Source organism: Buteo buteo, chromosome 12 (genome assembly GCF_964188355.1).
Source record: "Buteo buteo chromosome 12, bButBut1.hap1.1, whole genome shotgun sequence".
In the NCBI taxonomy this organism is placed as follows: Eukaryota; Metazoa; Chordata; class Aves; order Accipitriformes; family Accipitridae; genus Buteo; species Buteo buteo.
Genome location: NC_134182.1, coordinates 25,265,374 through 25,283,031, shown reverse-complemented (window position 1 = coordinate 25,283,031; position 17,658 = coordinate 25,265,374). Strand labels below are relative to the sequence as shown.

Genomic DNA, 17,658 nt, shown 5'->3' with positions numbered 1-17,658 from the left:
CTAAGTCAGACCCACTGTGATTTCCTGTCTTCCTTTTGCCCTCCTCTGGGCTTCTTTTTGTTTTCTCTTTTTCTTTTCCTTGTAATTAATTGCATAGAACTAAATGTAACATTCAGGTAGCCTACCTTTCTGTTGCATTATGTGATGCTTGTTTGTGTGACACACACCTAAGTTTATAACATATGTGAGTTGGCAGGCCAGGCAGCTTACTCTCTGTTCCTAGTTACTGGTCTAGTACTGCCTTTCCGAGGTTTTTCTGCCTATCAAATGCCTATATTTTGCTTTCCCTGACAAATATTCATGTTTACTCTGATTTCCTATTTATTGAACCTTTTGAAATTATTGTTGCCTCTATTATATAATCTTCCTTATTCAGGGTGAAAGAGGACTTCAATATTTATATCTAAGCAAGTATCATTACTAAGCTGTGTATTTCAAATAAGAATGAAAACAGATTCACACAGAGTTCCTGTAGACGCTTATCTGCTAATTACATATTTCACTTTTAATGCTTGCTTTCTGTTTACGGTCCTTTGACATCTGTAGATTGAAAAGTTTTCCTAGGAATAAATTTTCATGATGCCCTGTGAAGTAATTCACTAGAATAAATACTAACATTATTAATCCTCATTTTAGTATTCACAAACTGTGTCTTATAGCATTATTATTTATTTTCGTATCTTTTCAGAAATGAGTAATTTTCCTTTTCTTAGGTTCTTCTAGTAGCTGCTTGGGAGAGTTGACAAGAAAGGGTTTCCTGTTCTGCAAAAGTTTTAAACTTAAGGGTTTTTTTTCATTCTGCATTTTTCTGGACTGTGTTTCTGAGGCATTTCAGAGTTGTTGTTATGTATTGGACAAGCCCATCCTAAAATAGCCAAGAGTTTGATCAAATGCATATGCAGGGCACTGAAATTCGTATCTTTGCTTGAGGCAAGCAGGGTTTGAACTGCCTCCCATATTGGTGTGTTGCCTTAACCATACGTCTTCTGACTGGTTGGGGGTGATTCTCTGTTATGAATGCTATTTCCTTTTAATTAACCATCTGCCACCCCTGGGAGAGAGCAATGGGGACTCTGCCCCCACGGCTGGGACCCCTGCAGAGCTGTGCACTGCTGATGCACATCCTTGTCCCAGCGAGTGACAAAGCTGTTGAGTTCTGCTGCTTTTGGGCTGGATGAGCTTGGAAGGCACTTGTGTGTGTGTGGCTTTTGTTTTGACTGGAATTTTTGTCTTTGCAAGCAATGCATATGTTGCTGTGGAAAGTTGTGCTTCTGACAAACATTTTTCTGGCAAAAATGCTGATTTGCAGACTTTGGCATTTCTCCGCATTTCACAAGTGTTCTAAATTGTGACAAACTGCTATGCTGTATGTAACTGCGTGTATAGACACGCCATTTCCTGCTAAGGAATTTTATAGTTCTTGTCCTCTTTCCTACTAAGGTTTTAATTTCTTTGAACTGGTAGCTGTTTCTTGAGAGTAGTAGACTGCCTTGGAGTAGTGGGACCTGACAGGTTTACCTTAAAATTATTTTTCCCGGGTAAACTTTCCTTTGAAAAGGTTTGCAAGGAAATTACGAAGAATGGGTGGATACAATGTGCTTGTCTTTCCACAGCTTTGTTAAAAATATTCCTTGTAAGACAGTGCCAAACAAAAAAAAAAAACCAACCCCTAAATGATAGGGAAAGAGTTAATGAAATGAGATAAAACATGGTGAAATGAGGTAAAATGTGGTTAAATGATAGCAGACAACTGTAATAGAAGGAATATGATGGAAATAATAGATAAGCACTTGAGGTCAGTTATGGAAGTCAGATTTAGTAATGTTAGCTCTGTGGAGGGGGGGTCATGGATGGTGATCTTCCCCCTTGCTGCTGCTTTTCTGAGGCAGGAGGCAGGCAGTAAAACCAGGCATGCTACATGGTAAGATTGTCCTTGGAGATAGACAAGTTAAAGTAATGAGGAGAAGGGGCAAATCAGGCAGATGGCTGTGGCTATTTATAGTGTGGTTTAGGACATTCATTACTTGATTCAGAAATAGTTGATATTTACAGTTTGTTGGCTTTTAGATAACGGTCCTCTTATTGGATTAAGTTTCTAGTTAAAAATTATTCTGATAGCTGGATAATTTGAAAATATTGTTCAGAGAAAAAGGATTGAGCAGTGAGTTGATGAAATCAGTTATTTAGTTAATGGAAAACTCCTAAAAAATTTGGTTTGGCCAATAAAATAGAAGATAAAATACAGTTTGAAGAAGTTTTGTATAAGATTTTCAAATACAATGGTGTGGGTCGAATCTCTGAGATTCTCTGTGAAAGATGAATTGGCAGAAGTGCTGTAGAAGTCTCCAATAAAGTATTTTTTTCTTATAAGGCAAATGTTACTAAGAAAACAGTGATAAATGTTAAATTCCTCTCCACACCAGAAGGACAATATTCTCAACTTTATTGTTTTAAATACGTCAGATAAATCAAAAGAAAGGTGGAAGAAAATGAGCCATGGTCACAATAGTGAGGCATGTTTAGTAGGGGAAGATGGTGCTAAATGTGTATCAGTGACTACCAGATATCATTTCTTTTGCTAAGTTTTTTTTAGCAAACTTCGTAGTTGCCAAATTCATGTGAAGCAAAGAGAAGCTTCTGTACTCTTCTTTCCTGTTTGCTTATATGCATGTTTGCCAGCTAATCCCAATATACTCATTGATAAGCTATCATGGCTTGTTTTATTTAAGCCAGGAGGACTGGTGGGAGTAAATGTTCAGTGACAAAAGAGCTGCGTTATAGAAATTTGTAGCTTTTGTAGAGAAGTAGAATATAAATAACAAACCGATGAGACTGGTTCATTGCAGGTCTGCACCTGATTTTTATTATAGTTGTTTGATTTTTTTTTTTAATTGCATAAAGGATCTGAGCATTTCCCAGCATCAGATTTTCCCATTCTTCTCAAATCTGTTAAACCTGTAATTTAGTTTAAATGTAATGAAAATGTGTTTCCTAAATGGGCCTAACTCTTTTAGAAAGTGCTGCTGTAAATATTGATGTGGCATGGACAGGGAGTTTTGCAATGTTACGTTGTCTCCAAGTGGTCTTTAAAGCTTACAGACACTTTTGACAAAGTTATACTTTAAAAAAGTAGAGGATTTTCTGATTTTCATGATTTGGTATAGAATTATTGAATTAAGCAAAAAATTGAATAAGTTGTTATATTCTAGGTGGAAAACTTTGGTTTTCCTTGTCAGGTTAGCATATGGTGAAACACCCTATGTGTCTTCAGTAATGCACGTTTATAATTTAAATTGGTATTTCTGCATCCTACTCAAGGCCTTTATTGACATTTCTGTAGACACTAAAACTTTATTTACTAATTCTAGAACAGACTGCATAAAATTCCCTAAGGAGGATCACATTTATCTCCAGAGACTTTTGGTTCATTTTCATTTAATGCTAAAAGAAGTAAGGCTGTACAAATGCCAAGCCTTGACTAAAATTGATATCCGTAGACAGTTTTCTGAGAAAATAGGTATTGGTCAGCAATCCACTCACATATTTGGCTTCATAAGGCTGCCAGGCTTTGTCAAGTCCTCCTTTCGAAGTTCCTTAGCCAAAAAGTGGCAAGAACTGACTTAGAAGTAGATGAAGGATTGTTATGTATTGTTTTTAAATGCTGAGAAATGCTTAGATACTTGAAACTGCTCTTCTGAATCACTTCAGAGTGCTCAGAATCCAAGCTTTGCAGACAATACACTAGAAATAAAAATACTCTGAACTGTGAAAACAAAGGTTCACTTTATTATAATGATCTGTTCTGTATGGGCCTGTAGATGGATTCATCTAGAAGATGTTCTTTTCCTGTTTGAAAAGAGTTTGCTATATGCTAACTAATATTGAATATTTTGAAAATAACCCAGTGACAAAGAAGTTAAATCAAAGATTGCAGTGTGGGAAGACTGCATTTTTTCTGCTCTTAGCCGGGAATATGTTTCTGTTTAGGGCAGTCACATAGGGCAGGATTGCAAAAGCATCAGAACAAAAATGGCATGCATGATGTTCATATCCAAGCTTGTAAACAGGAGGTGAGAATGAAATCAGTTATTTTTGTATATGCTTCGCTTGATGCTCTGGTCAGTTCAGGGTGGTGGTGCATGCTTGAATACAAGGAGTAGCTGCTCATGGCTGTAGGAGCGAGAAACGAGAATGTGCCAATTGCCTTTGCAAATACTCATGTGGTCAAGTCTGGTTCACTCCTCTTTTTGTTACCAAAGCCAAATCTAAAAATCTCCTCCAGATTTCTTCTCTCTTGTTTTGCTATACCCCAACTGATTCATTCGGCCTGTGAACTTCCATTGTCTGAGTTTAAATGTGGGCCCTGAGTCTGTTTATCAGTTCTGCTGCTGACTGCTGTTGCTGCATTTCTGCCTTTCTCGTACAGCAAGTGGAAAGCAATTAATTTGAGCATTTTCAATTTGGACTTTTGCTCATAATACGCGATTATTTTGTGGCGTGTCGTTGTGGTGTTGCCTATAGAATTACATCACGTTTAAAACTTGCTCTCTGTTTGTCCTTAAATCAGTCTACATAGAGCATTCTCCTGGGACTCAAAAGAAAGAAGAAAAATAGTTAACGCTCACCACTTAAGTAAGTGTACTATAAAAATGACTGGAGGGTTAGAGAAAATTTTTGCTTATGAAGAATGATTAAATAAGCTGAATATACGTTGCTTGGCTAACTCGGCCAGTATTTTGATGTTTGCAGTTGTTAGAACAGTGAAGGGCAGCACTGAAGAGTGGATATGGCTATCTGAACAGAGATCTGCCTGGTAAAACACTTCAAACTGCAGAAAGAAAAGTGTTCCTGTTGGTTGACATGCTTAAATTAGTAATCAAGGTATTGCCAGGAATAATTTACTAAATAATTTTTGATTCTGGATGATCTATTAGGAGTTTTGAATTCACTGATAAGAAATTGTTTTTCAAACAATCTTTTCAAAGAAATGAAGAATGTAAGTAAATGGCTTTTTCAACCACCTTTTTTTACTGTAAGCTAAATCTTTGATCTCTTGGATGGTTTAATTTTTTCAGGGCTTGGCTCTGATGCCAGTTTTAGGACATCTCTGAGAAGTCCAGCAAAAATAATTTGCCAGTAGCAGATTGTGCTGGGCTTCAGTCCCATGAGGCGTTATCGTCCAGTGTGAGTGTGCAGACAATAAACGGGATGAGGCGCTTCTGTGTGGGGTGGAGCTAAATATGCCTCAGTGCCTGCCACTCGTTTCAGCCTGTGGCCCCACTTCACTTTTATATTATCTTAAATGGCTACAGGTGGTTACAAAAGCTTCCTAGCCTCTCTTGGCATGGAGCGCTAGTAGGTGTGTGTTGCAATGTAAAGGATGGTGCCTGAAAAATTGCTTGCCAGTTGTACTAGACCACTGATATTTCCCTTCCCCCTCCCCTGTACCGGTGTTTTATGTCCTCTCCTCCTACCCCCTGGGCATACCTATGCTTATGTACAAATGTACTTAAATATGTAGTGCTTCAGTGAGCCAACTATAATCTAAAATACTGAGCACCCCCCAGCCTGTGGAATCGTTCTGGCAGGTCTCGGTAGACCAGTTAGCACAACTGTTCCAGGCTGATTCATCTGTATATGTGTTTAGTTATTTTAGCTATCTACATATTTTTTGCAATACTTTTCTTGCAGTTTCTTCCCCTCCCTTGTTCTCTCTCTCAACCTGTGAAGACCTTGTTGTTGAATTACGGAAACAGTATATACTGAATTGCATGTCTTAGTAGCTCTTACTTTGTCACATGATGCCTGTTGACCTTCAAGTGCCCATAAATTTGCAGTGAGGTTTACTTTAAAATATTAAGGTAAATATTTTAAAGAAAATAATGGAAAGGCTTTTTATAGTTCTTGAGTCTTAAGAACTAAAAAAAATAATTCACCTTTTAACTTGAAATAGCTGTAAAATTCAGGAGCTGATAGAAGTTGATACTAAACAAGCATTGTTTGTTTAGCAGCCATAGCATTGTTTCTTTTTAAACATTTTCTGTTAAAGGTAAATATTTTTTTAATCTCTTGCTGTTTTGTGATGTCAAGGTGTCAGCCTAAAAAGGTGTGCTGATATGGTATACTTTTTAACATCCTTGTCGTCGTGGTTGCTGATTCCAGGAAGTGTAAATTTCAGTTTACTTTTTCAAACAATGGTGAAATCCAGATTTATTAAGATGCAATTTCATTATTTGATTATATTGTTATGGCTGCTAAGCTTGTATGAGGTAGTCAACAACATTTAAAAAAAAGTTGTTTCTAACCCGGTGCTACCTAAAACATTGCCTCATCCTTTTGTCCACTTTGCAGTAATGTGACCTTAGAGTCTTTTGGGGAATTTCCTAAAACAACCATGTTGTAGCCCATGAGAATTTTTTTTAATATAAGAGTGAATGTTATTTTTAAAATCTCTCGGTAAAGAAGTTGAATAGTTAAGATAGTTACAGTGCTATTAATTTAGACTGGATACTCATAAAATTTCTAAGTTTTGTTGCAGTTGGCAATACTAAAAACTTTAATGAGATAAAGTAGAAAAAAAAATAATACTGGACTGTACGGTTGTAGCTGAAATAGACTGTTCCAGGCATCTCTCGTCCCAATATTCCCAACATCCAATGGGGTTGGGTTATTTGTTTGTTTTTGTTTTCTCCTGACTATCTTGATTTTAGTTTTACAGTTTAGCTGTAATACAGTAACTTGTAGCATTTAGCCTAGAATAAACTTGAGGCAGACTCTGCCTTGATTCCTTGCTGCGAATCCAGCGGGGCCGGGTGCTTTATGGAGATGATGCGCCCCACCCATAAGGCAAGGAACAATCTGAGTTTTTGCTTGATCCCCGTAGGCAGTTTAGAGGTTTGCAATGACTAGCTTACAACTTGATGCATTTTAACCTTATTAGCTAGAAGGTCAGTTGTCGCAGAACCTGTTTGTTGGGCATATTTGTGAATTCTTGAAATTTTTGGCACACCTTCCCGGGAGTGGTCAAAGCATAAGTGTAGGACAGTGTTACAGATCATTCAAATTGGAAGTGATCCTCCATTGCTCTCCTACTCCCTCAGGTAGCGCAAGCTTCAGGTTTGATTTGCACTAAAGCTGCAACAATGGGAAATGGCCTGTGGAGTCTCAGTCTATTGATAAAATTCTGTTTACGTCCGAATTACAAGAAAACTGTAGTTGTACAGTTCAGTTATACTTTTCATTGTATTTAAACCCAGACCTCTTACACTTTAAAAGTTTGCACAGACATTAGACAGGTGTTGGCTAAATATTTTGATTGGAAACGGTGATCCTAGAGTTACCACTGTTTTTATCTAGAGACTGAGAAAATACTGCTAGATGTCATCATTTGTCATTTTAGATATTTAAACTCAGTGTACTCATTTATTCAGTTTTCATTTATACTACAAATTGTTTCATTTATGGTATGAACATTAGGTTCCTCTGCATGTTTTCAGTTAATTGCCAAACATTGTAAAGCATTAAATCTGCTTAGGACATAGGGACTGTTACAGTAGTATCGTTGGTATAAAATTTCAGTTATTTTAATGCTGTCCTTATGTGCATTACAAATAAGCCTGAATATTATCATTAAGAATTTCTTCAATAAAATTTGAGCTTACAAATATAACTGATGTTTTGTTGTCTGCTGAGGCTGACTTAATTGTAATTATCCAGTACTTATATAAATGAGGGATAAGAGTTGCTAACATCCTGTGGGAAAGAGGGGAAATATTCTCCTTACTTTTTGTATATTATGAAAAAGAGCAAGTGTAAGCATTCTCATTTTCAGAGCCAGAATTTCTCAAAAATAACAAGTATCGGACATAAGGATGCTACTTAGAAGAAAAGCATGAACAAACTATGCTAGAAACTGCACAGCCTCCAAGGAGAAAGCAGAATTATTCTCAAGCCCTGTGGTGCACTTGTCGGTTTCTTGATTTGCGAGGAAAACTGCCAATCTGTAAAGTATATAGTAACCTTGAAAGATCCTGGCAATAAGCTTGTGTAGGGCTGGAGAGATGGCTCTTGGCTGCAAGTTCCACTCTGTTGTTGCTGCATGCGTTTCGAGTAAGAAACACATGAATTTCTTGGAAGTCCAGGAAAAAGAAAAGTTATAAGATATCAGTAAGAGCGTTGGCATACCACTGACAATAAAAGATCTTCAAAGAATCAGTTAATATTTCTTCCAGTGCTCTTTCTTCCTGTGCAATATGTGTATAATACTTACAGCCTGCCAGTGGCCCTGAGGAGGGAGAGCACAATCCTTTTGCTTCATGTTGGATCATAAGATGTAGATGCTTCAGCTCCAGAGGTAGAGTGAGGAACATTATTTACATTATTTTATGTGCTTAAGAAGCTTCTGGTAACAGTTTTGAATTTTGGTTCTCAAATGGTTAGTCAGGCAAGTTACGGAGCCAGGCCTGCCCTGTATCAGAAGCGTGACTGCTCATTTTCACACGAAAGAGGTGTCGTATGATATTTCTTAACCAAATCCATTTATGTCTCTCTCTTACAAAAGTAAGTTATCATAACTACTGAGAAGTTGCATTTTTTTGTTGTTGTTGTTTAGGCTGCTACCAGTGGAAGATAACTTTAACCTCAATTGTTAGCATCGTAATGCTGGTTTGACCTTTGTAGTAGAGCAGTGCATGAGCCAGGCCGTTACTGGCTGTCCTTTGCCAACCTGCCAGGTAAAAATGCTTCATTCCAGCCTGTTCAGTCAGTTTGTTCTTAGCTAGAAATTACTTGCAGACAGCAGGTCACATCATAGATCACTTTGGCTTGTGTTCTGGTTGGCATTGGATGATCTTTTTCATTCAGCCAAATGCAATTTACATCATGTTGTACTGTTTTTTAATAGTGTACTTTGATGTTCTCTCACTTTTTGGCTTGAAGGACACTTATTTCTGCTGGGCCTATGTGGAGGCAGGGAGAGAGAAATCACTATCACAGTGCACTAGTACATGCATTATAATCTGGGTGTCTGTACAGTTACTTAGTTTGCACTAAGTTGTATGTGCTTGAGGTGTTGTTCTTGTTACTAAGAGAGATGGTGACCTTGTTGAGTTGACATGCTTCCTGCGCAGTTACATTCTTCGAAGGGTAGGAAATGCTGACTCTAAAGGCACCATTTCTTTCTTCTCTGTCTTTCCCTAAACCTGAGCATAAAACAAATGTTAGAATTTAATTGTTGTTTTTTGTTCATCCCAGTTTAAGTGAGAAGCTCGCTGCCAGACTGACAGAGACTTGTCCTTTGATTCAGCTGAGGTTTTTTTGGCAAATACATTTACCCTAGTGAATGTGAAGACTGATTTCATTGGAGAGTAGCCAGTGTTTTTCACTTGTCATAAACTGGCAGCTCTAGTTGGTGACTGGTGGTTAAGGATTATTCAGGTGTCTGTCAAGCTGTTTACTAACTGTACTTGAGCAATGAAATTATGTCAGCTGGTGTCATATTTTAGATCAGCTGGTGTAGCTGGCCACCAGCAAATGGCCTTTTGGAGTAAAATTCATCTTGCCTGATCTCCAAAATTCAACCAAGGTAGCTGTGTGCATTCCCTTTATACTTGGTGGAGAGAAAATGGCATTTACAGAAACTATTTTTCTCACTTTCTTTAAAAATTTGAAGTCAGCTAAGTTATTCTTTAGGAGTGTCTGTCTCCATTAACTAAGATATCTGGTGATTGCGTGCAAGGCTGTGACAGGTGAGGAGATGATACTCCTGCTTGTTTCTTCCTCACTTTCACTACAGATTGGTACAGACTGCAGTACCTACAGAAAACACTGCTTATAGAATTGCAGTGGGCATTTATATAAATGAAGGGCTTACTGCTCTTCGTGTTCAACAGTTGATGGTCTAGACCAGCTACTTTTTATCCTGTTTGTGCTTCTCAAGAGGCAGATGAGATACTTGGAGACTTAGCTGCAAAGGTGGCAGAAAGCTTCTGATCCTGAAAATGGCAGGTGGCTTGGAATGCAGGTGAGGCTGGGGTATGAAGTGGTGACTGCCTGTAGGTATTTTTGTCTAAAAGTCTATTCGTGAGTTGAGAGCGCAAGAACCTGCTTCTTATAATGGACTTGATTTGAGCATGAGGTACAAAAGCAGGTAGTTCTGCCTTTATGATTAGGAATTACTATCTTGTATATATCATCATTTTCTATTTAAAGGAGATTTTTCACAGGCAACTAAGTACTTATTCTCTGCTGGAAGTCGATAAAGGTTAGGTGTCTGTGTTCTGCTTGACTTCTATTTACTTCTATACCATTTGTCTCCTGGACTCCCTCACCAAAATACCTTTCCCTGTTTTCCATTTTTTCTCTCTCTTAATTGCAGTATTTCTGGAGAGCTTTTTTTAACCTATTTTAGTAAGCATTATAATTAACATTTGTCACGGTATTACAGACAGGTTTTTATTTTTCTTTTAGCTGAATCTGCTGTACTTCAGTTCTTTGACTAGTATAATGTATCTAACATGTATCTATAGAACAGTACACTAATTACATACTACTTCAGTTAGTGAGCAGAAATACTTTATCATCTTCTCCTGCTTATTGTTGGTAAATGCTTTTATCTGCTGAAGGCTTTTTGTATGCTTATTTTATCTAATCTTTTATTGAATATTTAGCGAAGAGAGGAAATAAACCCTGTCAAACAAACTAAAATTGCTTTATTTCTTATATTTTTTTATTTTGATCTCTAATGAGCATGCATTTTAGAAGGCTTATCTATGCAGTGTTTTGTCTAAGTGTTTAATGTTTATGAAACACATTAAGCCAATTTCTTTTGAACTGTACAAATTTTAAAATAACTTGGGGGAGACACACACACTTAAGAGCTATGCTGAATGGTTTTGAGGAAGCAGATTCTAAATTGAACAATTCCTTTTGCAGGCCCAGATCGCCTTTCTTCAAGGTGAAAGAAAAGGACAAGAAAACCTGAAGAAGGATCTAGTGCGAAGAATCAAAATGCTGGAATATGCGCTTAAACAGGAAAGGTACGCTACTTTAGTGATAAGTATATGATGAAGAAATTCTGAAGAGATACTTTCTTTTGCCTTTGTATTTGACAAAAACAAGAAATATTTCTTCTGTATATATTCAGTTCTCAAATTGACAATATTATTATACTAATAAACCTAGTAGTGTAAATGTCCACATTACGGTAAAAACAACAGCTAACATAGTATGGCTCCAAAACCATGCAAATAAAACCCGTGGTTGATCAATGATGAATACGTTTTTCTTGGTAAAATTCCACCTAGCTGTATAGATTATACCCCAGAATTACAGTGTATTCTCTTTTGGTTAAAAGTATGAGCTTTGTTTAATAATATCTGACAACTGAAATCTTGAATAACTGTCTTCAGTCTAGTAATTGCTGGGTTTTAATCTTGCTAAGTTTTTAGTCTTTTCAGTATGATAGGCTCTACAGGAATATCTTCTGGAGTCTAATTGTGTGAGAAGTGAAAAAATGTTTGTGTTTACCAGTTAATCAAATGTCTGTTTCTTTGTTCACAGGGATTTCGGTAGAAGTCCCCAGTCTACTTTACCATTTTATTCTTATATATACTTCCCTGTTTTTCTGATCTTTGAGGCAAACAAATTGGTTTTTTATCATGTTTCCAGAAGTCTTTGTGTTCAACTGATTTATTTTAGGCCGAGTTTAGTTTTAAATTTTTTTTTTATTAGTAAATGTGATTTAAAATTCTTGACCAAAGAGTGTATTTATGGTACTACTGCAAAGTAATCATTGCTTACATACCATTTTCCTATTAGATAATCCCTACTTATCTTTAAGAAAATACTCCTCTTTCAAATAATTTGTATTAGTAGAAATAAGATTAGAAATATACACATATGCAAATGAGGAATAGGATGTTGCTGCTAGGTAATTTAAAAAGGACACTAATTGTTGTACATCACTGTATTGCATTTAGATTTGCTCATCTTATATGGGCTGCTTTAGCACGTGAGATGTGCCTTGCACCATCTCTGGTAGCAACCAATTCATCCGCTAGCATGGAGCTGCAGCTAGTTTCCTGGCTAGCAGTAGCTGCAGGGCTCCGGCATACTTGCTTCCTCTTTGGGGACGTCTTAGAGGAATGCTTAAGGTAGATACCCTTTTTGCCCAGGCCTTGTTATGGTACTGATTGTATATCAAATAGCACCCAAAAATATCAAATGTATCCATAATGGAGATTGCAGTTTATAGCTTTGGAAAGGCTTACATTTGGGGCCTGACTATGAAGATTAGGGTCACTTTAAAAAGACAGAGGCAATAGAGTATGTTCTTGTGCAGTTAAAAATATGCTCTAAGGTATATAAATTCAGTAAGATTTTTTGCATTTCAAAACTGAGGGAGCTATTCCTGATTACTTAGCGATATCTCTAATACTTCATGTTCATAACCCAGGTAAATTAGCTATTCATCTAAAATTATCAGACTGTGTAAATACATTTCCATGTGCTATCAGAGAAGCTTTTTAAGATTGATTTTATTTTTTTTAAGCTTCCATAGGGATAGTGAAAATGCCTCCCAGTTGCATTCAGTAAAATCCACCTAAATTAAGACATTTAAATCTTAATGCATCAGTCACTGTCAGGATTAGGAAAAAACACCTGGTGGTTTCTTATTAGCAGTTTTTACATAGATTTCTTTTATCTTTTGTTGTATTTTTTTCTGCAGTGTATGGTATTGACCTCAGTTACTCAGGTCAATAGGCTACAGTCAGCTGATCCGATCCAGTTTGACAGTTTCAGTATGGGTGTGCAATGGTTTTTAAAGTAAATGTGATGCTTGTGAACGGTGTGTGCTGGAGGCAGATATTTATAAGAGTTTGTCGTTTTAAACAGCAGTATTATTTGCCAGTTCCTGAAGAAACAGTCTTGTATTTCTGCTGGAAACGTCTCCCAGCAAGTGTTCTTACTTGATACTTAAGAGAATGGCAACATACTGAGCTTGGAAGCATTGCTGTCTTTCCCAGCATTTTCCTGAATCAGCCATCACCCAGGTCAGGCAGTAGTCAGTTGGGATGCTGGCTTTTTCCGCTGGGATCTCAGAGCTGGAAAGTGAGATCCTACAAGGTAGCAGGAAAACATTTCTGGTCAAGTTAGGGGAAGGTTGGTGTGGGTGGGAGGGGGCAGGGAAGCATTGCTGTGTTCCTTCATTTCTGCCCTGGCCTTGCAGCATAACAAATCTTTCTTAGCTAGATGAAATAAGTTATGGGTAATGGGACAGAATATGAAATTGTGGCCCAGAGTAGTCCATGTTCGCAGTGCCCTCAGGAAACCATGAGGAAGAAGTGAGCGACATTGGTTTTCTCAGTTATATGCGCTGCTGTTCTGTATAGTGGGTGTTCAGCATTTCTTTTGTTAACCAAATATTTTCAAAGTTTACTATAAACAAACAACTTTGGAAGCATTGTCATTGTTCTCTATTTCATGACACTTAGGTAGTTTCACTGTGGGTAAGGTAGAAAATTAGTTTTACTTACAGATTGTCATCTTTTTCTGACATTGAGTTTAATGTTTGGTCTTTATGTTAGTAATTGTAAGATTACCTTTTTTTGGATGTATAGGAAGCCCACTTATTTCTGCTGAAGAGTCTTTAATACACTAAATAGCAAAGAGCTTTGAAGGAAGTGGTTAATAGTTAAGCACTATCATTTGTTCAACAGCAATTTTGATGTAGTTTTGCCAACATCCAGTAGATTGCAGTGTGAGGCTGTTCACAGTTGAGGGTTACTTTTTATTCCTTTATCAATACTTGCTCCACCACCAGTAAATTGCATTGTTTCCTCTGGATTTTTCAGAGCTAGCTGAAATGTAGTACTGTTTCTTTCAAGTACATGTGCTATTTCATCTAGTCTAGCTCATTTCCTGTCTTAACATATTTCAACCGAAGAACTGGACTCCTGAGCCATGTCTCTAGAAACACTTGATTTAATTTTATGTTGTTTTCTGCACTGGTGTGTCTGATCAGTGTAAGGCTGGCGCCTTCTCCCCTGGGCAGAATATCTCGCCGTGCTGTTCCTGGCAGTCATTCTTGTTTATGTCTCTTGGTTTGGCGGCGGCTCCCAGATCTTCTGCGGATGTTTTGGCAGGCTCTCTCAGCACAGCTGGATCAGATGCTTCAGGTCTGGCAGCAGATATTTCCAAGAAATAGTGGCCTTTTTTGATCAGGATCAAACTTGTTTCTGTGTAAAGTATTCAGAAAAGTTTCACTGCTCTGAGTCTTAGGAAATTTAGAAGGATGAAAGTTGCGTTTTCCTAAGCAGGTCTTGAAGTGTTGTGGCAGCCATGTTGAATGTCTCCAAGCTCTGTTTGCATAGAAGACACATAGTTTAAAGAAAATACTGCTAATGAAAAAAGGAGAATTGTGTGGTGAAGTGCAAAAGCCAGAGTGGTGGTAATACTCATACTTACCTGAGTAAGGGCATCTACCTGGTAACATAGTTTCACAGCCTCAAAATGGCTTTCTTCCAAACAACTTGGAGGCTAGTTTTCAGATGGAAAACACGTTCTATAAAGTTGTATCCTTCAGCTAGTTATTTTCAAGTAATTTTTCAGTCTCTGCATACTGTTAATAATTCAGATGTAATTTTCAGAAATTGAAGGTAAATCATCCAAGTTGAACAAGTTTCAGATAATAAAGGCTCATCTTTGTCATTTGTTTCCCTCCTTCTTCCCCTGCCCCAAAACCACTGTCCTTGTTTTTCACCACAGGATATAAAGGTTGGAGAAACTTTTTTTCTTTATACTTATTTACACAAAAAATATGTTTGCTCTTTTTTGTGATAATAGTATCTCACTGCTGTGTTGTGTGAACTGGAATTGTGTGAACTGCAGAGGGCCAGTCTAAAGCTGTTAACAAGTAGACTATGTGATTTCTGAAAAAGTGGAGAAATTAAGCATGACAGGTGGGCAGGAGATGTTCTGTTATTGTAGAAATAGATTAAATATAAAAATGCTAATGGAATAAGCTATATTCAGAATTTGTATAGAAAGGAATTAAAGTTTCTTTTGTGAGACGTTTCATAGCCTTTGGTTGCAATGTGTGTAACTGAATGGTCAAGACTCTTCTAGTCTTGGGAGTCTGAGTCATTGTGTTCAGCCCTTTCCTTAGTGTGTTCTGGAAAGAAGGTGATTGTTTGTCTTTCATACCTGTGACATTTTCAGCTGTACTGTAAGAAAGTTTCTAATAATAAATCTCATACTTGCTGCCTGAAGAAGAGTAGAAAATATTTCCCTGATGGACTGTTAGCTCTTGATTTTTTTTTTATTATTTTTTTTTAAATATTCCTCTGAACTTTAGAAGCTGACCATAGCCGAAGGTGAGTTCACCGGGTCAAGTACTCTGACTTGATATTCATGTTTCTGTTTCACATCTAACTCGTGTCTTGCTCAGATACTTGAATTTATACTAATTAATTCTAATTAATTTTGGTTTGACTTTGGCATTGGGTTTTTTGTCATTTTGTGCAGGCAAAGGTCTATGGCTTTTTGTTTTGAACTTTACCAGCAATATTAAAAATAAGGATTGCTGTTTGGGATTGTCAGCTCTTCAATTGCCTGTCTTTGTTAGGACATGATTCTTCTGCCATATTTGTATTTCTACTGGTCTCTGCCTGTGATATACAAAGTTAAATCTTCTGAAAGATGAAATCTTAGTCCAGTTTGGTCTTAAAATAAATTTAAGGGCCAGTGGTGTACAAGACCATGTAATCTAGGTCATCCTCTTGAACTAAAGAAGAATAACAAAGGCTTTAAAAACTGTTGCATTATGAGGAGGAACCAGACTAATGGTTTAGAATGTGGATAGAATGAATAACCTCACTTTGCTGAACTGATTTTATAATGCCTTTAACGAGGGGGAAAAACTTCAGTAAGAAGATAGAAGGCTATTATTGTTGATTTAAGAGGAAAAGAAATTTAAAAAATGAGCATACACAGATTTAACAGATTGGAATAAATATACAAAGAAGTTTTAAAAAAGATGCAGACTGAGTTATTGAAAAATGGATTTTGGAGAGTAGGTGAGAGATTTGAGGAATAGGAAAGGTACAAGGAATGATCCTTTCAGTTAACCTAGCAATCATTTTACTGTGGTTCATAGGGTGAAAATTATTAACAAAACTTTGATAAGAAAATTAGTGAATGCATAGGGGATAATGGAACCTTATATAAGACCCATGAGCTAAAAGCAAATGCCACATGCCACAAAACTAACTGCTTTCTGAAATGTTTGCAGGAATTGAGTGCAGTATAGGTCACTAATCCAGACTAAAGTAAATTATGAATATTTGCTCACTTTAAATCAAATCAAAATGGATTAAACGTTAGGAACACTTGAATTGATGACTGCATGAGAACTTGAAGTTTTTGACAAAGTGTAGTGTTAAAAGTTGGTGAGGTAGATTACTGACAGAGTAGAGGATTTCTTAGTTCTTGGTTAGTTGTTACTTTTTATTAGTGATGTGGGGGAAAAAGTATGCATAGCATCAGTATTTAACAATAATGAAATGCAGTTGTTTTACCAGGGTAACATCTCTCTGCTGGTGCGATGTAGGAAACGGATAGTTGGAAAAGGAAAAATTAGTATTTTGATTGAGCATTCAGCTTTAGTTTTGTTCTCTTCTTGGTTATTCTTTTCTGTACCTACCAAAATGTTTATTGTTGTTAATACATTTCAAGTGCATCCTTTCTCCTTTCGTTGCTGGTTGCTGCTCAGCTGAGTTAGTCATAGTGCTCTAGCTCTTGAGGAGGAAGTCAGTCAGTTCCTTCATCTGTCTTTGTTGCTATGCCTAAGAGGCATTTCTTTACTCTGCATTTACCCTTCTCATCCAGAATTAAATGTTTATTATAATTAAAATGTAGCTGGATTAGTAGGAAAACAATACTGTCAATACTGAAGCATAAGAACTAGAAAGCATTGCTTCCCTCAGCACCATTTGGTTAGAAGTAGTATGTTTTCTTGATGAAATAGGAAAAGGCAAAAGAAAACAGTAATGTAATGAAGATGTCTGAGAAGCAATCAAGAGGCGCAGGTAACTTGAAAAAATTATCTACAGTCGTTCTTGATACAGTCATTCGAGCTTAGTGAGACCTGCTTCGTACAATTATGAAGTGTCACACCCATTAATTTTTTAACAACAAATTTTAAGTGGCAGTGTTCCCTTGTGAGTAGTGGAACTAATGAAGCTGATTTTCATGTTGGTGTATGTGAGGGGTTTTTTTTCTTTTTGTCTTTTGTAGCCTGTATGCTGCTGCCCTACACCTAGCTCCATACATTTGCATTGGAGCCGCATGTGTGCGTGTGCTCGTTGGTTGTCCCACTACCATCAGGCTGCATGCCCAGCTGTGGTAGGTTGACCCTGGCTGGACACCAGGTGCCCACCAAAGCCACTCTATCACTGCCCTCCTCAGCTGGACAAGGGAGGGAAAATATAATGGAAGGCTGGTGGGTTGAGATAAAGACAGGGAGAGATCATTCACCAGTTACCATCACAGGCAAAACAGACTCGACTTGGGGAAATTAGTTTAATTTATTACCAATCCAATCAGAGTAGGGTAATGAGAAATAAAACCAAATCTTAAAACACCTTCCCCTTACCCTTC

The 17,658-nt window shown here is 37.2% G+C and overlaps 1 protein-coding gene across 3 annotated transcripts in view; it reads left to right on the top strand.

Annotated features, from left to right (window-relative positions):
- Nucleotides 1-17,658, top strand: part of STRN (striatin) — a 73,434-nt gene that overhangs the window by 2,698 nt on the left and 53,078 nt on the right. For all 3 annotated transcript variants that reach the window (XM_075043095.1, XM_075043094.1, XM_075043093.1), the window contains exon 2: nt 10,933-11,036. In XM_075043095.1, coding sequence (XP_074899196.1) covers nt 10,933-11,036 — 104 coding nt within the window. The remainder of the gene's footprint in view (nt 1-10,932; nt 11,037-17,658) is intronic.